At 36.3% G+C, this 20,242-nt stretch overlaps 1 protein-coding gene across 1 annotated transcript in view; it reads right to left on the bottom strand.

Annotated features, from left to right (window-relative positions):
• DEUP1 (deuterosome assembly protein 1) overlaps positions 1–20,242 on the bottom strand; it is a gene marked incomplete at its 3' end in the record, with an annotated part of 45,496 nt that overhangs the window by 23,209 nt on the left and 2,045 nt on the right. The window contains exons 2-6 of the mRNA XM_082043438.1: positions 14,818–14,980; positions 13,380–13,475; positions 7,228–7,362; positions 3,620–3,733; positions 995–1,207 (exon numbers count right to left, since the gene is read on the bottom strand). Coding sequence (XP_081899564.1) covers positions 995–1,207; positions 3,620–3,733; positions 7,228–7,362; positions 13,380–13,475; positions 14,818–14,980 — 721 coding nt within the window. The remainder of the gene's footprint in view (positions 1–994; positions 1,208–3,619; positions 3,734–7,227; positions 7,363–13,379; positions 13,476–14,817; positions 14,981–20,242) is intronic.

Consider the following 20,242-nt stretch of genomic DNA (forward strand, 5'->3'; position numbering starts at 1 on the left):
ATACCAATAACTTGTGTACAGGCAAATCACTCAGTGAACTAATCTGCAAATGAAATGTATAAACGTCACATGCGCTAAACTTGGCTGTTCCCACAACACTGGAAATGAAACCTCTACCACATGCATGTTAATTCCTATAAATATCAAATAAATCATATAAAATATTTTGCCTACAAAGTTATAACTTCAACTGCAAGGTTGTCGATAAACAGAAATAGGTTATCTTTCTCCAGAAAGTGTAGAAGTCACTGTAGGCCATTCAATATATTAGTGAACCTTGAAGTGCTTAAATTAATAAGCAAAAGTATTATTTATATATGTTATCAGAAAAAAATAGCAACGAGAATCTCATTCCTGATCTGTTTCGAACATAGCTAATATTAATAAAAAAGGCTGTAGATATCTCATAGTATCTCAATCCTGTATGAACTCATATATCACGACCATAAGAAGAGGCCCAAATGGCTGCCTTCATAGATCAGTGCTAAGCTGAAAAATGGCAAACTGGGGATAAGATAAAAACTGGTGGTTCTTCACATGGCTGGCAACTTAAAAATTCATTGACTGCAAAATCTCTCAATAATAAAGTATAGCACACACTCTTCTATATAGTTATTTACTAGCTATATGGCACAGTGTACAACAGGGCGTAAATCAGATAAAGAGATTTCATAGAAGTTATTTATATACAAGGAACTAAGTGAACCAGGCTAAGTTCCTGTAGATGCTATGGATATAGGAAAGTTAGGAAACTCTAAACAAACAGACAAGAATAAAACATCCTACTACATAGCAAACATTTCTTTTTCCCCTTTAAGTGTTACTCAAAAAATCGTATTGTTCATGGCTCATTCTGGGTTCCGGCAAAGAATACAGCAAATGTACAGATCTTCCATACAGCCATCTCAGTACAGCTTTTTAAAGTATATTCCTAAGAAATTCATGTTCCAAAATTAGTTTCACACTCATCAAGAAAAAGAAAAACTATTACTACCTGGCACTGGTTTTGGTACATTTTTAGCTCCTCCCGGAGTTTCAGATTTTCCTCTTCTAGTTTATACTTGTTTATTGCTATTTCATTCATAGTTGTCTTTAACTTTCCAATAATCAACTCATCCTTTTCACTTTCAGACTGGCCATAGGTAATTACCTCTTCTTGGTTTTGTTTCTTACTGCTTATTTGGAATTGATAATTCTGGGTTTGCTTCTATAAGACAAGAAAATCTTTGAATAAAATTCAATAACTATATGTAAATTGTGAGGACCAAACCTACTAAAATCATAAAGCTATTTCCACCTTCATCAAGATTTGCTTAGAATAGGTGGTGCAATTGGAGCAGTTTGCATTAATTCTCTAAAGGATGCTTCCTTTTTTTACTCTCAAGATCCTTGCCCTCGGTATGAAAAATGTTTCAGAAAGTTTCAAGGGCAGGAGAATTTTTTTCAAGGTTTTTTCTGTGTTGTTTCCCTAGCATTTAATGTTAGTTAGCCCTGAATATTAAAAACATGATTATGATGACCTACTCAAAGCAGTTATCTATAAAAAATAATTTGAAAGTAATGTTCCTCTTTGATTCATTGAACTCAGTAAGAGTTGTGTGTGTGTGCCTCAGGATAGACATTAACCTTTGACTAGAAGGCTGGCATTGCATCGTTCGTGTACAGACAGCTCAGTAACTACAGGAACTGTACTTTGATATCATTATCCTTCAACTTGGGGAAGAATCATTTGCACATTCTGTAGAGTCCCACACTCCATTCAGTTTCTTGCACTAATGAAAATCCTAAACCAAAAACTTCAGAAAACTGGTATTTGCGAATTCACAGGCATCATGAAGAGGCATAATTACTACAGTAATTGGCTTGGCTGTTTAAAAAATTATCCACATGGATCCTTCCACCAGGAGATTAAAAAGGAGCAGTAATCTTACAGAAGACTGAATTAGCTGAAAAATAACGACAAAATATTACCTGGAAACCATATATCATGTGCCGAGATCAAGTCAAGGAAAAAAATATATATTAAAAATAAATAGGGTTACAAATGCCATTTTTAATTAATAAGGACTACAAAAAGGCATGCTTTAGACCCCTTTTGTCGTCACTGACTTCATTCCCATAATTTGTGTAGGTTGAACACCTAAGTAGAATTGACCACTGGCTGCATATCAAACAAAAAGCCAAAAGAAATTTGCTGCTAAGTTGAACTTCCACAGATAATAAATTAAGATCCTCCTAACATATAAGTTATGGAGTCTGACATATCATAAAGTCAAAGCATCCAGTGAAAAACAGAGTGCAAGATTCCAGCCGGAAATCAAAGACCTCACAAAAGAGGAACTTGAGACAAAGACACAGGACCAATTAACACTTTTGAAACAGTTAAGGGCTAACAGTCCGTCAGGCTTCTGTTTAATAAATTAGTTGGTGTTATGTTACAGTTGTGAAGAAAATTGTCTTCAAAGAAAGTTCACTGATGGCAGTGAAAGCCTCAACAGCAAAATGTGGGTGATCACCGTGAAAACTCTATTTTGACTTGTCTAACTATGTAATGAACATGCATCAGTCAGGAGTTTTGTCCAGGCAAAGCTTTGCTTTTGTGACACATTTGTGTGGCAGTTCAATAGTTGCAATATTATGCTTCCAGCATCTAAAACCAAAACTTAACCGCCATCCTTGGAAACTCTGGATATGGGTGAAGACTCTCATAGGAATTGTTAATAAAGTCTTCCACTAGATTAAGATCCAACAAGCTTAGTAAGAATGGAAAAGGGAAGTACCAGTCAGCAATGTAACCGGCTTCCCCCAATTAATTTTTGAACTGTCATGTGGCCCAGTTAATTTGTAAGTTATTTTCCTTTTTTTTTGAGCAGGATACGTCATCAAGACATCATGAAATAATAATTTGTCCTTGACTGGAAAGAATTTTAAAAAATACACTGGATCAATAGGCTATATAAAAAAAGTAATAAGCAAATTGACAAGTAAAAAGAATAACAAAATCAATGAAAGACTGAATGGTAACTTGAAAGCTGAAAAATATGATAAAAAAGGGATAAGTTATCCAATGAACAACTCCAACTGTGATTCTGGAGTAGCACATAGAAATTTATTTTTCTGCATAAATTATATTAATGTAAAGTTATGATCTTCCAAAAAATTGGGGCTATCTTAGATTTGAGGGAACTTTATATCTGAGTCAACATACTAACGGCATGTACCGCTTACTTGGTAGGAAGCTTTTCATTGACTTGTTGTCACAATTAATTGCATATTAGTAAATAGCATGGAAGATAAAAGTATCACCACAGTATAAATAAAAAAGTAAAAAGGAGCATGCACTGCTTTTTGCAGTTTTTTTTTAGCAGAAATATTGTAATTTTCATCATGATACTTATTTTCTCATTTTAATGAGAAAAATAGAATTAAAATAACTGTGTGTATCATTAGTTCCTTCAGTATGGGTCTGTCTTACCTAAAGCAATGTATTAACTACCAATATATCCATGTATCGTCAGATTCACTGTAAGCTTAGTGGGATTTTTAAAAAGAAGGTAAAATAACTCTAGCTGAGATAACGGGTCATTTTCTTGCCAAAGAAGGAAGGTGAGAATTTTACCTGAAACAAATTATATTTCTCAGACAATAGTTTTTGTTGAGCATCTAAAAAAATGAGAGAATTCTGGCAGATTGCCCCCTTCTTATCCCATTCTCTTGATTTTGCCTTAAATTCCTGAAAGACAGCAAAACAAGGCTAATAAACACAGGGAAAATAACTTCTTTGCCTTAATCTAAATAACTTTGTCATTTGTATATTTCTAGGAAAAATCTAATTTTTTAATTAATATATAACCTTTCCATAATTTTGGGAAGAAAAACAAAAAAAGAACAATGATATAAACAACCCATCTAGCCATCCCTACCAGAAAAAATCTAGTTTTAAGGGCTGTTAATCTGAAAAAAATGTGTGGTAAACATAATCATTGAATAAAAATGATAAAAAATTTTAAATTACTTCTATTGCTGTAGATCTTAAGAGCTATGAGTATAATACACCCATTTTATTGGAAGGTAGTTCCTGTGACTTTAAAGCTGTATCAGTGTCAAGCAATCAGCAGGGAACTAAACCCTTAATATTCAGATAAATGTTTTAAGTACTTGCTTTTTTTTTTTTTTTTAAACAAACAGGACAGCGCTACTCTGAGCAAATTTTTCTTGCTCTTTTTACTTCGCTGCATCTGGTTCTGAGTTCGCCTAGTTTAAAAAAACCCCATGTTTAGTAAATTCTATTGTATCAGTTTTATCTAATACTGGTTTTGTATTTGCACTTATATTCCTATTTATAGTAAATCTGAATTTGCTCTTAAATCACAGCAGATCACAACTAGACTTTAAAGGCAGTATCCTACAAAACAAGTAGGAGAACTCCACTTACTAGAGCTGTGGCTCTTTTAGTTTGAAGATTTAGCAAAATAACAGCATGCTGTTTTATACAGTGAAAACGGTAACACTTATAAGCTGTTCTGAGAACTCCATTTTTCACAATTGATATGTTGGTTCCAAAAAGATAGATTTTTTTTTTTTTATAATTATCCTAAACTGGCATAATCCCCAAATTTTAAAAACCCAAGATTTTATTTGCTACTGAAACAAAATGGAATGTTTTCCAACGTAGATTAATAAAAACCTTCTATTTTTTCTAATATGTACTTTGGCATTTTAAACCAATAAACATCTTCCCGCTTTACAAAATGTGATATAAATGGAGTTTCAGGCTACTTAATGAGGACTGCAGGTTCAAGACCTTACTAACACACGGCTGAGCTCAGTAGATTTTCAACGCAGCAGTTATTTCCTGAATACTGAATATATTCCAAGCACTCATTTTCATACAGCATAATTTATCAAATTATAGCATTGTGTTACATTATTTTCACATTTTAATCTTGAATAAGGTCATTCTTAAATTAGCTGGATCAGACAGCTTCACAGTAGTGATATATTTGGTCAATGATAGATATGTAATCCATTTATTACTCTTGTAGTAACAGATATTGGCAGCTATGCTGCAATCCAAAGTGTAGTAGCTTTTCTGATGGTAAGGATTCTTCCATATGGAAGAGACAGCAACATTATGTAGAGCTAGGATGTGTCTTATTATGTAGGAACAGTCACCTGTATGTCAGAGAAGTTAGTTCTATATCTTACAGAATAAGACAGAAGACAGGCCAGTCCAAAATAAAGATCCTAAACCCCTGTTTAATTGCAGCTTAAGTATGAAAGTACTTAAAATGTATTTGATCTTAATTTTTAATTGTAAAGTTCTCAGAGTGTTTAAATAATCTATATCATAAATCTATGCAAATCTACATCATAAACCTCTAAAGTCTTCGTAAGGCTTAGCAACTAGGCAACGAGCTCACACTTGCAGCTGGTACCATAGAGTCATAGAACAGTTTGGGTTGGAAAGGACCTTCAAAGTTCATCTAGTCCAAGCCCCTGCAATGATCAGGGACATCTTCACCCAGATCAGGTTGTGCAGAGCCCCATCCAGCCTGGCCTGGGATGTATCCAGGGATGGGGCATCCACCACCTCTCTGGGCAACCTGGGTCAGTGTTTCACCACCCTCAGTGTAAAAAATTTCTTCCTTATGTCTGGCCTGAATCTCTCCTCCTTTAGTTTAAAACCATTGCCCCTTGTCCTGTTGCAACACACCTTTCTAAAAAGTGTGTCCCCATCTTTCTTACAGGCCCCTTTTAAGTACTGAAAGTCCACAATAAGGTTTCCCCAGAGCCTTCTCTTCTCCAGGCTGAACAACCCCAGCTCTCTCAGCCTGTCCTCCCAGCAGAGCTGTTCCAGCCTCTGATCATTTCTGTGGCTCCTCTGGCCCCTCTCCAACAGGTCCATGTCTTTCCTGCACTGAGGGCTCCAGAGCTGGACACAAGACTCCAGGTGGGGTCTCAACAGAGTGGAGTAGAAGGGCTCTGCTTACTTTCCCTACAGGACCCAGTTTAGTAAATGCTGGAAGCACACACTGCTTTCTTATTTTCTCTACAAAACATGATCAGAGAAAATGTAAAAATGGTTTTGTGATCCTCCTATGCTTCATCAGAGTAGTGGTTAGACTGTCGTCCCCACATGGGGAAGACTTAGTTTAATAACCTTCTCTCCAGACTGAACCTGAATGGGAATCTTCACATGTTTAGTTTCTGCCTAGCAAATGTAATTTTTCAAAAGGCTCTAGAATTCTTCCTTTTGAAGTTGTTTCACTTTGCACTGGATACCAGCAAATTTATTGCATAAGTAAAAAAGAAGCAGCAAATATTAGTAAAGCTAGAGATTACATTGCTTAGTTATAAGAAATGAGAGTGGGTATCAATTTCTGCACCAGTGAATGTAGCCAGAAGAGCATTTGGGGAGATGCCACCACTTGGATGCACACACTCCCCATGCCGGCTCTCTGTGCTGGTGAACTCTCCTGTAGGCCCAATAAATATTTGATTATTCCATAGATCATGAAGTAACTTCTAACTCTGAGAAGAACAAGACCAGGGGTCACGATCAGAAAATAGTATCTTCCTGTACAAAAGAATAAGTCGGCTAAAATCTATTTTGCATCCAGAGGGATGGGGAATAGGAGCAAATCCTGTCCTCAGCATCTTGTATTATCTAGTCCCCTACTCAGAATGCTGGATTTTGTGGGATGTATTTATAAGTGCCTAATGCTTCCTCATGCTTTACCTGGGGAAACCGGACACTGAGCTCAAGGTCGTGGATTGCCTCAGGCACATGGGTGTGTAACAAGCAGTTTTGCATCTTAAACCCTTTTCCTATCTAGCACTACATAGTCAAAGCTGTCCTGACATCTTAAAAAGCTTGCATTAATGGTAGGTATTATGTGACTGCGTAGTGTATGTGTAAAAAGTCTCATGCCTCAAGAGATTATATTATCCAGTACACATATATTAGGAAAAAAAGTAAAATTTATTTATAGTTACATTTATGAAGAAAATTAGCTATATTAACTCACAAAACTACTAAAAACACTAATAAAACTTGGATAAAAGAATAAAACCCAAATATTAAACTATGTACCTTCTCTTGCCAGAGCAAGAAAATTGCATAATCTTTGTGGAGTTATCAGGAAGTTTAAGTTTACAACTCTAAACGACAAATCAGTTCTAAAGGCATATTAAAATTAGAATATAGTAACAAAGTATTCCTACCTCCATTTTCTTGTATAAATTTCTCAGTTCAGATGGTGCCTCTAGGCTTTCCTCACATTCTTGTCTATATTCAGCCTTCTTTTGTTTTACCTGATGTGACTGTAGCTCTTCATAACTATGTGTCAACTTTGAAACCTAAAAATGAGAGCACAGTTGAATATGCAGAATCTATCAGAGATGACCACATGGCTAAGGTTTTCTTTAAACTAAAATCACCACTGCAACTTCAGCATTCTAAATATTTAATCAACATAATAAAGAATCAATTAATGATGTTAATTTATTAGAGATGAACAAGACTAAGCTGTCATATAAATATTAACTAAATATTCAAATGGGCTCATTTGACAGCTACTTAATTCTGCTGAAGTTCTTTGTGGCACTCTTACCCATAGTGTCATTTCTTCTACAATGTTTATGTGAAATGTTCTATACTTGTTTACTGCCATCTTGTGTTGACATGTTTAAAGGGTGCATCACTAGCCAGAACGAAGCATTATCATTAATGTATTTTAAACTTGCATGTTTCTTTTTATCATTAAAATTGTTGAAATGTTATGTATGTGATTATTGCATTCTTCTGGAACCATTAAGTACCAAAAAGTGTCTATGAGAATTAGATGCTTAATACTGTTGCACCTATTGATCTTCCTGTGAAAGGGGGGCTTAGGAGTCAGGGACAAAGGACTCAGGGGCAGAGAAATGAAGGCACCAGTGGAAGTACCAGCCTCTTCAGAAAATGGCCAGGCTGATCAACAGTTTGCTGTACTACATTCGCAAAGAGGCTAGTGGGATACTGACAAAGCAAACATTAACAACATGGTCTTGAGGGAAAAAGAATGAAAGAACTTTGTGAAGAACGTTGACTAGAAAAGCAGTTTACAGGTGTGAATACTGATCATGTCTCTTGTAGTTTTGTTGCTTTAAATTCAGGTATATATGATGCTCTACACTCTCTGTAATAATTACAGATGCACTTTAAAAATTCTGACCCTATCATAAAGTTCATTGCCTAACCAAACAAAATCCACAAAATCCCATATTTTTGTTAACTGTTCAAGTGAACTACTGCTTGGAAAAGAAATTAATTCCAAGGAAGTAACTGGAAATGGAATGGAATTCTATTGAACCAACTTGGAATGAGCAACTGAGGTCTGCACAGGTAACAAAGATGGAAAAGCCAGAAAATACACAGAACAGAAACTGGAGTGAAAAAGAATCTGGAAGCTTCCTAGAGATATTTGAGATTATTTTGGCAGCTCATAATATGGAACAGCAAAAAGAATTTAAATGATGATCAGAAGTTAGATCTTCTTGAACTACAAAGTTTCAGTAAATGGGGAGGTAACAGGGATGGATTTGACCATCTTGGAATTTCTGAATAGAAATCCTTGTACCATGGACTTACAGAGCTGAGATATTACCTTCAAAATGAAATCAAAAGTCTTGCAGAGAAGCTGCCTATATTTGAATTTGACCTTCCTGAAGAATGCAGTTAAGATATTTACAATGGGTCAGATTATCCACCCTTAAACAACATGGAACTCTTTGTCTTTGGAAGAAAGATATCCCTTTTTCAAATAACAGGAGTTTTGCTTCTGACTGTATCAAGGCTTATGTGAACTGCCTAGGAAGAGTAAAGCCAGACAAAGCCAGGTGTTAGACTGTTCATGCTAAAAAAGCTAGGAAATACAGGATCCAACACTTCAGCAAATCAGTCTAAAAAGGAACAGAATGGCCAAAAAGAGAAAAATTAGTTTTAATATTAGATTTATTTAGTGAAAGCAAGGTATTTCCGACTGTGCTTGTTTTGCCAGGATTGAGTTAATTTTCTTCATAGTAGTCAGAATCTTTTCTATTTAGTAGCAAGCACTGTCTTTTATTTGGGTTTAATATGAGGATAATGTGATAACACACTGAACTTCCCATGGGAGAGAGTTATTCTTCCCTGGGACAGGGTTTATTTTTTCTTTCCAGTGGATGGGCTGTGTTCTGGAGTTGGTATGAAAAGAATGTGAGAACTCATTGATGTTTTGGCTGTTGCCAAGGAGACCAAGGATTTTTTCACCTTTGCACCTGCAGATGCACATAGAAGCTTGTAGGGAGCGATTCTGTCCCCCATTCCACTTGAGTGGGATGAACGAGTGGCTTCATGGTCCTGGTTGCTGGCTGGGGTAAAACCATGACACGTTATAGTCTGGATGTTATCACGACCAGGAACTAGACTAAAAGCCAAGAATATTTCAATTTAATGCTAGTTATTTGCTTTAGAAATAAGGTCCCAGTTTTTTTATTTGCATGTTGTACAAGAGAAAAAAAAAAAAGTGACGCATTTTAGTGAGTTCTGGGTAGGATTTATCTAAGTTTAGATTTATGAAAGTTAGACATCCAAGCATGAGCTATTCTGCATTAGAAAAAGCTTTCTCCAAATACTTAGTCATTTCAGCTACCCTAAATTCTTGTAATACACTGACATGAAGCATATACTAGGAGTGCCCATTCCCTCCATTGATCCTAAAAACAGCCTGAGGTAGCTCAGACGTAGCCATCTAGCTTTTAAATGTCTAAGCGAGGCAATTAGTTGCTAAAGTGCTTAGAGCAAGAATGGGTTCTTGTTCTTTTGCTGAGGGATTTCTGTCATTTTCAAAATGAGAATAAATACTAAACATCAATATAAAAAAAAAAAATGAATGAAGAAAGTAATTAAGATGAACCTCTAATGTTTTTGCTATTTAATGATGACAAAATGTTGTACATGTGAATGAATGCAGCAGTGTGGCCTATAAGTTTCAGGTTACATATCAGGAATTATTTCCCTAATACAAGAGAAATACACATTTTATTGCATTTGACAGGCACAGAATCAATTCAGCAGGAAAGTCACTCATTAAACAGCTGCTTTTATCAACAGCAAGGGTAAAAAGCACTGAAGCAGCATATCAGAGAGAAATTGGTCCTGAATAGCCTCGCAGTCTTAGAGCTAGAAAAACTGATCCCTTCTATTTCTACCAAGATTAAAAAGGAATAAGAAGTGGGAGGAATTTTAAGAATACCTCTGCAGAGAAAGATACAATGCTACAGGTAAATAGTAACACTCACACCATTTGTGCAAAACTAAATTGTAGCTCTTCAGATTATACAGTGTAGAAGGAGGTATAACTTTGAAGTGAGGATAAGAACCAAGAGAAGGCAGACAAAGGAGATAAGTCAAAGATTAATATTGTCAGGGAAGCTCTATATTTTAGATATGAGCTTGTGCAGCTGAGAATCAGCGACATTAAAGTCATTCTATCATAGACACTGCAGCACCGTAATTTAAGAAAGAAACTCAGTAAGGAGACATAGTAAAAGCTAAAGGAGCAGAGTGCAATAGTCCTACTGTCTAGCAGAGGTGCTTAGAAGTGCTCTGACAGGCAAACTTTCTGTTTATCACCTGGAGACTCTAGGCAGGCTTCCTAACGCAGGCACTTAACGGTTTCCTTCTTAGGTCAATGAGTGCTGGATGGATATTTCATGAAGAAATATGGTTTGGTGAAAGGGGAGGAATGGGAATTGGAAAATAAAATGCAAACCGCATCAGTGCTGGAACCTTGGGTAAAATAAATAGCATGACTGAGAGCGAATGAAATGTTTAGAGGCATAGATTGGGAAAGTGATATATATTATTAAGAGCTAGAAATCCAGCAGACACAATGTGTGATGAACTGACCACAACCCCCGTTCACCTTCCCCCTGCTCTGCTCAGCGGGAGGAGGTTGAGAAATCAGGAGTGAAGTTCAGCCTGGGAAGAAGGGAGGGGTGGGGGAAAGGTGTTTTAAGATTTAGTTTTTATTTCTCTATTACCCTACTCTAATTTGAAATTAAATTAATTTCCCCAAGTCGAGTCTGTTTTGCCTATGATGGTAATTGCTGAGTGATCTCTCCCTGTCTCGACCCATGACCCTTTTGTTCCATTTTCTGTCCCGTGTCCAGAGGGGAGAGATGGAACAGTTTGGTGGGCACCCGGCGTCCAGCCAGGGTCAACCCACCACACCATGGAAAGGACTTGTAAGGTAGTTAACAACTTCAACAACAAAATCTTTAAGAAAAATGACTTGGAGTTTCAACTTCAGAAAATTCCATTTCAGGGAAGATCTTAGCCATAAAATGTAACATAAAACCAGTCATTTTCAGCATGTGATAAAAAAAAATAAAGAAGTGAAAAATATTGCAGGAAATGTGAAAAAGGATAAGAAAAGAGAGATCTGCTGTATTTGGGGGGAATAATTCTGCATTGCCAAAGGTACCTTACAATTTACACATAAAAACTCATGCTGTTTTTCACTGTATGATGTTTATCTTCTTAGCACTCACACTAAGATGTTGGTTCTTTTTCTGTAATTTGTGTAAATTATAAACCAGCTTTTGTTTCTAGCTACTTTCCCAAAAGATTAAAAGTGTTAATTGCATAACAACCAAAACATTCTCTGCTTACTCATAGAACTGGTTGCCAAATCAATTTCCATATATAAAAGAAAAAAATAAAGACAACATAACCTTAAAAATAAATTATACGTTTATTGGTTTCATGGATTTGGGTGGTAGGTCTCATCATCTCTATATGAAAATAATGACATCCAATTTATGCAGTCCATGATGGTTCCACAATAAGTGTGGAAATTTTTAATTACTTTGAAGGAAGCAATTGGAAATGGAATGGAATTCTAAATCTCTGATAGGAGAATCCAGTGAAGGAAGAAGTTAGAAAAAACAACATAAAATTCTGCATGTTAATTTGTTAAAATCTGAGAGGCAGAATGGACTGAATTTCACTAACAATTTAGATTCATGATTGAAATGGAAAATAACATTAAAACAAAAATATTGACAAGGAGCAAACACAGACAAAGAGATCGCAGAACCATAGAATGGTTTGGGCTGGAAGAGACCTTGAAAGATCATCTAGTCCAACCTCCCTGCCATGGGCAGGGACATCTTTCACTTGTTCAGGTTCATTGAAGCTCCACCCAACCAAACAATGAACACTTCCAATGATGGGGCATCCACAGCTTCTCTGGGCAACCTATTCACCATGCTCATTGAAAAAAAAATTCTTCCTTATGTCCAGTCTAAATCTACTCTCTTTCAGTTTAAAAACCTTGCCCTGTCTCCTTTCACTACAGGCCCTGCTAAAAAGTCTGTCCCCATCTTTTTTATAGGCCCTTTTTAAGTACTGAAAGGCTGAAAGGTCTCCCCGGAGCCTTCTCCAGGCTGAACAACCCAAGCTCTCAGCCTGTCCTCCCAGCAGAGCTGTTCCAGCCTCTGATCATTTCTGTGGCTCCTCTGGCCCCTCTCCAACAGGTCCATGTCTTTCCTGCACTGAGGGCTCCAGAGCTGGACACAGGACTCCAGGTGGGGTCTCACCAGAGAGGAGCAGAGGGGCAGAATCACCTCCCTCCACTTGCTGGCCACGCTCCTTCTGATGCAGCCCAGGATATGACTCGCTTTATGGGCTGCAAGCGCACACCAAAATAAATAAAGCCAAAACAAATTACCAATGTCAATAACCCAGGTGACTCTAGTTTGGTTACCATGTTTCCTTACGGAAAGCAATCAGACCACTTTAATAATCCCTGTAAATCAGGCAAACTAAAACAAGTAAAAATATAGCAAAGACATAACAAGAATAGTTTCAGTCTTAAAATTCCTAATGTGCATCAGAGTGTTATTAGCATGAATCTAATTACCTATTTTCTTCATTCACCAAGGTTTCAGGTTATTAGTCCAAAGTCAGGAAATAGAGTCTTCGTCACAACGTCACAATGACATCAAAATCCATCCAAAGAGTTTGGACATTCCAATAAAGAAATTATAATTGAGCCCAGTAGGAAGCTATAGTTATCGTAATTTGTATGACACAATTAATCTTTCCCAAATCCATAAAGGTACACCTACACCAGGGGTGTCAAACTCATTTCCACCGGGGGATGTAACTACTATAAATGTAGTTACATTTATACAGTCCTAAAATTACATTCGGCCCTTCGAAGGCAACTGCGAGGCTGATGTGGCCCCCAGTGGAAATGAGTTTTACAGCCCTGTTCTAGACCATTAGGCATGTATAAGCTCTTTATACTGCAGTCACAAAATAACAAAACTGACACTTGTCTTACTTGAGATTTCAGTACTTGAAGCTGAGTTTCGTAATTCTGAGCCATTTCATATTTAGTTTTCTTTAAGTCTTCCAGTTTCTGTTGAAGTAGTCCCACCTACAGTTAGAATAAGCATTCAAATTTACCTTTTCTGAAGTGTTCCAAACTATGTCATTTTTGGAACAGTCATTTTAAACTTTGAAAGAAGACTGTTGCTTGAAAGACAGATATTAATATACATATATTCATTCAGTAACTTAATAATAAAACTGGATACCTCAAACCCAGGTTGTATCTACATGAAATTAGGGATTTCATAGTAAAGAATCTCATTGTATGCTTACGTTATGATTTAATGATAATACTGTATGACTGTGTCATGAAAAACCATTTAATGAAAACACTTCTGCCCTAGCTACGTAAATGAACTGCTGTGCCCTGTTATGAAAATCTTGCTTGAATGGCTTATATAATAATATAAATGACTTTCAACTGTGTATATAAAATTATTGGCAGACAGTGTAGACTCATTTCAGCTCCCTAAGCACAATGCCATTTGAGATATTTTGAATTTCACAGAGATCTGGGAAATATGACAAAGAACGTAAATGACACCTATGTTCTCCTGGAGATGCAGATGGAAGCCAGGTGGAATATGCTAAAATATTTCAGATAACATCGCTGTACAGGCAGATAAATTGATGCATTAAGGACTGGCTAGCTGAATTATTCTCTTGGCTCCTCTGACTGCAATGGCTAAGGGCAAGTTCCTAATTGCTCATTAGGGAGAGTTATTTCATTTTCAGAACCGCCACTGGCAGCTTAGACACCTCTCTCAGACAAGGAGGCCTGCGTGTGAACACCTGACTTGGGATGTCTCGAACCAGAACTGAGCGCTGTGCGAGGAGTTACTGCTGCTTCTGAATGCGTATTCCGCAGACAAGACTGTGAAGTATGGAGAACACCAAGGCTTTCAGTTTGATGAGCAAGTCTAAGTGGTAATGCAATTCAAACCTTCATTATTAATAGCAAAATGATAATACAAAGGCAGTATATCATGTAAAATGATAATAATAAGTTATAAACAGGAATTACAAAGACATAATTTGGTGAAACTTTTTTAACTGTACATTTCCATTTAAAATTTCTTAGAAAACTAGAAGTGTTGGCATTTAGAAAAAACATAAAATTACCTTTTCACAGCTAAACTGAGAATATTTAAATTAGACTTTACAGAAATAGAAGAAATACAAGACTTTCAATGACATTTTTACAATCACTTTTCAGAACAGGAGCACACTTTAAAACACAACACTAAGGATAATTAGTGACCTTTAAAGGGTGTTTGGTATTTTCACATGATAGAACAAACAGGTCTCCTTATAGAGCATTTACAGCATGCTATTAACTAACTCCCAGAATAAACACTTTCTTTAGAGAATGTGATTTTCTTAAATACCTCTTGACCTTTTTGATCCAGCTTGCTTTGGGCACTTGCTAATTCTTTAACCTGGATATCCATCTTTGCTTCTAAAGCTTTCATCTTCCTTTCCCATGCCACTTTCTGGCTGTTCACCACGATGTCAACTAGTTCCTGAAGTTCAGCTTCAGATGGAGAAGCTCTAATAACATAAACAAAAAGAGAATTTTGTTTTTCAAAGAAAGGATACAGGAGAAAACAATTTTTTATTTACATTGGTAAGATTTTATTTTAATTCTGATGGAAATAAACAGTTTTCAACATCAGAAAGGAAGAAAGGGCAAAGCTAAATGATGCCTTCAAATGTAGGTGGAATTTCGCTTCATCTGTTTTCAGTCTGCCTGAAGTCAAACTCAAAGTATTTAGCATATTCTGGACTTCAGTGTTGTTTGATATCCTCTCATTCTTTCAGGGATGAACTGTCAAATGAGCATAAGCTGTGTTGAAAGTACCCAGGTTCAAACCACAATGGGAAGGAATAGGAGAAGATTAATATTATGTTGCTTATGGGCCAAGGACTTCCCATTAAGGGCACAGATGGGAAGATGGAAGCAGAGTTTGACGGAGGAAGTTGTTAAATAGCTGGCTTGAAAGCTAACCACAATTCTTAATTGCTAGTTCAACTTTTACACTGTTTTCCCATTCTCGTTATGGAAAACAGACCTAGATAACAAGGCGGCTTGTATGACAATAGTAAGTTTTAATTCTACTAGGAAGCACAGAAGTCAGTGCATTTTGAAAAAGAACTTGCCTTTTGGGGACCAGATGCCGGATCTTATAGAGATTTGTACAGCATCTGCAACATAAACGTTAGTTTTTTTCCCAAACTTCTGAGGTTAAATTTAGAATACATCCATTACACTATGACTTTGTTGTCAGTAACAGACAATATTTTACACTGTTGCTTCAGGAATATGATGTGTCCTAAGTAATGAAATAATGATATATGGTTAATTTATGGTATATCAGAAGGGCTGTCAGAAACTGAAAGCAGTCAAAGTTGCCCTCTTAGTTTGCCTCTTATGTAGCCACTTACATAGGAGCAATATATTGATTTAAAAAAATGAAACTTTTTCTGGACAGTGTCAAACAATGTCAAAATCAGTTGGTGTACACGTTTAGTAGATATATACAAAGTATTTGAACATTAGTATGGAGATTTCTTTATTTCATATCCATTCCGACTTTATATTTGACGATGAATATAAGAAAAATTTGAAACAAGATATAGACGATAGAAAATTTGTCAATGAGTACTTTTTTATGCAAGAAATTGCATAATTCTTTCTAAGCTCTAAAACTTTTTTGTTTGTAGAAATGACTATTTAACCTCTAAATTATGCAGTCTTTCTAGAGTATATGAGATTTTTTTTCCTGAAGTATTTTGGCAAATTTATTGCTCAGTTAACCTCAATTGTTTTATGAATTTACGGCTTCTCTCAGTCTGTAAATTTACTGCTGGCATTTCAGAGTTATTCAAAAGTCAGAAGCTCTCTAGAACTCATGGATCTATTCAACTTTCAGAGAAACAATCCAGTTAGGAAAAAAATGATAATTAAATAAAACTGTTTACTGAAATGTTCCTGAACATTTTATTTTCCTGACTTACTGCTTCTTATCCACTTAAGTGAGGATTCTAGTGTTTGGGAAAAAGATAAAGGAGACAATATACAGATCTGTCTAATTCCTCCCCATAAAGTAGAGGGATTTTATTCCATCAACATTTAGAGCTGCTTTTGGACTGTTACAAAGATGACATAGCTATTGAACAAATTGCTTAACTATGTATATGAGCCCATAAATTTTCTATACAACTTATTTTTTGTTGAGTCATATGGAAAAAAATCAGGCTCTTTTCTATCACTATGATTAATTACACACCACAACAAATATGTATCATTTGTCGGTCATTAAAGACTCCAATTTGATCTTAGTTTACTTAAATTGAGGTACGAGATCAGTATTTTTGATAAAACCCTTCAGCAGACTTACCACTATAATGCTTGCTTCATGTCATTTGGTGAAATAAAATTATATTTATCAACTTCTTATTTTTTTCTTTACTATCACAACTTCTGAGAATTTTTCGTATGTTCAGAGCTCATAGAATGTTGGATGTAGATATTTTTATCCTAAGTACCAAAAGAGGCTTGTATCTCACTGGAGTAATGGAAAACTTTTCACTGTTTTTAGGCAGTAGAATAATGTGTTGAATTTTTAAACTTTTGAAGAGTAGCATCTATTTTTATTTCACTTTATGTAAACATTTACTTTCCACGCGACTTTTTTAGAGGTATCTGTTATCTGCATATCCTGTTCTCATATGAGTTAACTTCTGATAAACTTTTCTACTTCTTTCCACTTAGTTTAACACATTACTTTTCATTATAATAAATTTAGCCTTCTGATATGCTGTGAGATTGTTTTGAATTATGACATAATCCATTTTTCTTTTAATAATATTATTTATCTCACTAACATTTTTCAAAAGTAAAAGTGATAGCCACTGGTTATAATTTAATTGTTTCTTTAATTTATAAACATTTAGAAGCTATGTATTCTCTTGACTGCTGATGGTACACACCTCTGTGTGCACCTTTGTGATGCCTTCATGATCGCTAATCAGTTTGCAGCCATTCTGATATCTCTGTGCATGATGGCTTGTTAAAATGAGCATAGCAATTTCCTTAAAATGAGCATAGCTATTGTTTTGTGAAATAATTGTCATGGAGACAGTCTCATGGAGACAAAAGGTGGTGCAACATCTGAATAATGTAGCAGCAACATACAAAAGGGTTAATGACAAAAAGTACAGCAGTGTGTCCATAACTGCTCCATCCTAGGAATGGTTGGAGAGGATTTCAATATCCTAAATTAGCACAGAATGCCATTTTGTGTCACGAACTTTACAATCTGCCATATTTTGGGGGGGACATTGCAACCAAGAATGTGTCCAAGAATGTGGGAACTCCACTTTTGCAGAACCACACTTAGCAAAACACAAGCTGAGCCGTGCGCTCAGAGGTAATATCTGCCCCTATTGCCAGGGAGTCTTCAACTGCTGAGCATGCTGCCAGCACTTCACGTCCTACTCTTATGAAAATGACTGTGTAAACCAAGCCTCAGTGTGAGCAGAAGCTTTTACTCCTGGTAGTTGATACCATCATTTGCGTGAATGCTAGTGGGAAAATGCTTCTTTTCTTTTCTGGCAGCCTTTCACATGGCAGCTCTTCAGCTTCTTTTCTTTTCTGGCAGCCTTTCACATGGCAGCTCTTCAGCCAGCTCTCCAACCGTCTGCCCTCCACATGCCCACGCAGACGCACTGAGGTTCCCTGTCTGTAGATTGTGCTTGGGGTCAAGCACTTGTTCCCCACAAAAAAGAATTCCTTAGCATGGATATGTGTTTATTGAATACGCTTTTTGGTGCTTAAAGGGCGTGTATCCCTTGTTTTGACAATTTTTACAGGAAATTGGAGCAAATTTGTTAGATTTACTATATCATAATTAAAACTAGACATTATTTATTAAAGTAAAATTCTTCAAAATTTTTATTATTAACAAATCTTTGAAACTTTAACATTATCAATGTTAATCTTGGAAAGGCTTTTTAAATACACACATAAATCTTAAGGCCTTTCTAATGTTAAAACTGTTAGCAATAGCATTGTAAAATTTAATATGAACCATAGAATGATCATAAATAAAGTGCAAGCAAGTGGTATGCTGTGATGTGTGTATCACAAAACAAAAATGCCCACTCACTCCTCAAGGGCCTGACACATCAAAATAGCACTAGCAATGCAGCAAACTTTGATTCTCTCTGGGTGGAATATAAAATGGGATTTTAAAATCAGAAGAAGCAGCAATACTGCATCAGGACTACCTTTTCTATGACACTGCTATAAGGACCAGGGCCCTTCCAGCCTCACGTGTTAGCAGATGGCAACACTTTGTGAACCACCTGCAATGACTCACCTGTCTGATTTTAGCCTTCAGAGACAGCTATTTTATTTATTGAGTGTCACATGGATTATCTAAATATTGTTATGCAAGTGCAAATGCAAACTCTAGCCTGGATCACCAGGCTACCCTTTCAGACCCACCACAGTTGACCATCTTTCTCTTTTAAGTTCCACACATCATTTTCAGATCATCCTCCACAAGGCAAATTCTGCAGCTGTTGCTAGAAAAATTTGTCTTAAAGTTCATGCGTATTTCTTGAACCTAGAACCACCAATATATAAAGGGACCTGTTGAAGGAAAAATCCCTTCTGAAACATCTTCTCAGTCTATCTTCACCTCCTCTGCCTACTTCCTTACCTAGATCCTCTAGGCCAAGGGTGTCAAACTCATGTTCACCAGGGGCCAGATCAGCCTCGCAATTGCCTTCAAAGGGATGAATGTAATTTTAGGACTGTATCATCATTTGTATGACACAATTAATCTTTCCCAAATCCATAAAGGTACACCTACACCAGGGGTGTCAAACTCATTTCCACTGGGGGATGTAACTACTATAAATGTAACTACTCTAGTAGTTACATTTATACAGTCCTAAAATTACATTTGGCCCTTTGAAGGCAACCACGAGGCTGATCTGGCCCCCAGTGAACATGAGTTTGACACCCCTGCTCTAGGTACACCTGCAGCTGGAAAGGGAAAGCTGTACCTGGAGCTGTAGGTTGCTGCTGCTGTTCTTCTTCCAGAACTACCTGTATCATGGCTGTGGCATTACAAACAGATCTGCACAAGGATGTATTTGGCAGTTATCCCCACCCACTAGTGCCGAGGTACTATTAGCTGTCACTGTTATTTTAGTCCCTTCAGTGTTTTGAAGAGAACGCTAATTATTCCCCTCAGAATATGGCCATCATATGGTATCACAATCATGAGAATTTATTTTCATCACTGCATGTGGACTGTTGAAAACTCTGGTAACTTTTGTTTAATATACCATCAGGTAAACCAACATACAAAGAACAAGTTTTCCCATTAAAAAAATAAGTTTTTTGTTTTGTTTGGTTGGTTGGTTTTGGTTTTCTTGGGGTTTTTTTTGTTGTTTGTTTGTTTTACCCATATGCCTTCATCATTCCCACTTTGCTGAACAAATACATCAAATAGATTCTTCATACATGGAAGTAATGACTTGTACTTAAGCAAGTGGCAGCTTCTTTTTTTTTTTGGTTGCATTTACTTTGAAACAACTCAAAACACTTAAAGGCATCTCAGTTTTAAAGTGATGTAGGCAAGCTCTTAGTCTTCTTTTATTCTATTTCCACAGAATTTCCATGGTGAAAATAGAGATGATTCATACTCTGCTGTCAATAGTAACTATTTATCTTCATGAAAAATCTAGATGTTTCCAAATTTAGGCAAACCAAACTTCAGTTAATAAGATTTACCA

This window comes from Streptopelia decaocto (assembly GCF_964273445.1).
Source record: "Streptopelia decaocto genome assembly, chromosome: 1".
Classification (NCBI taxonomy): Eukaryota; Metazoa; Chordata; class Aves; order Columbiformes; family Columbidae; genus Streptopelia; species Streptopelia decaocto.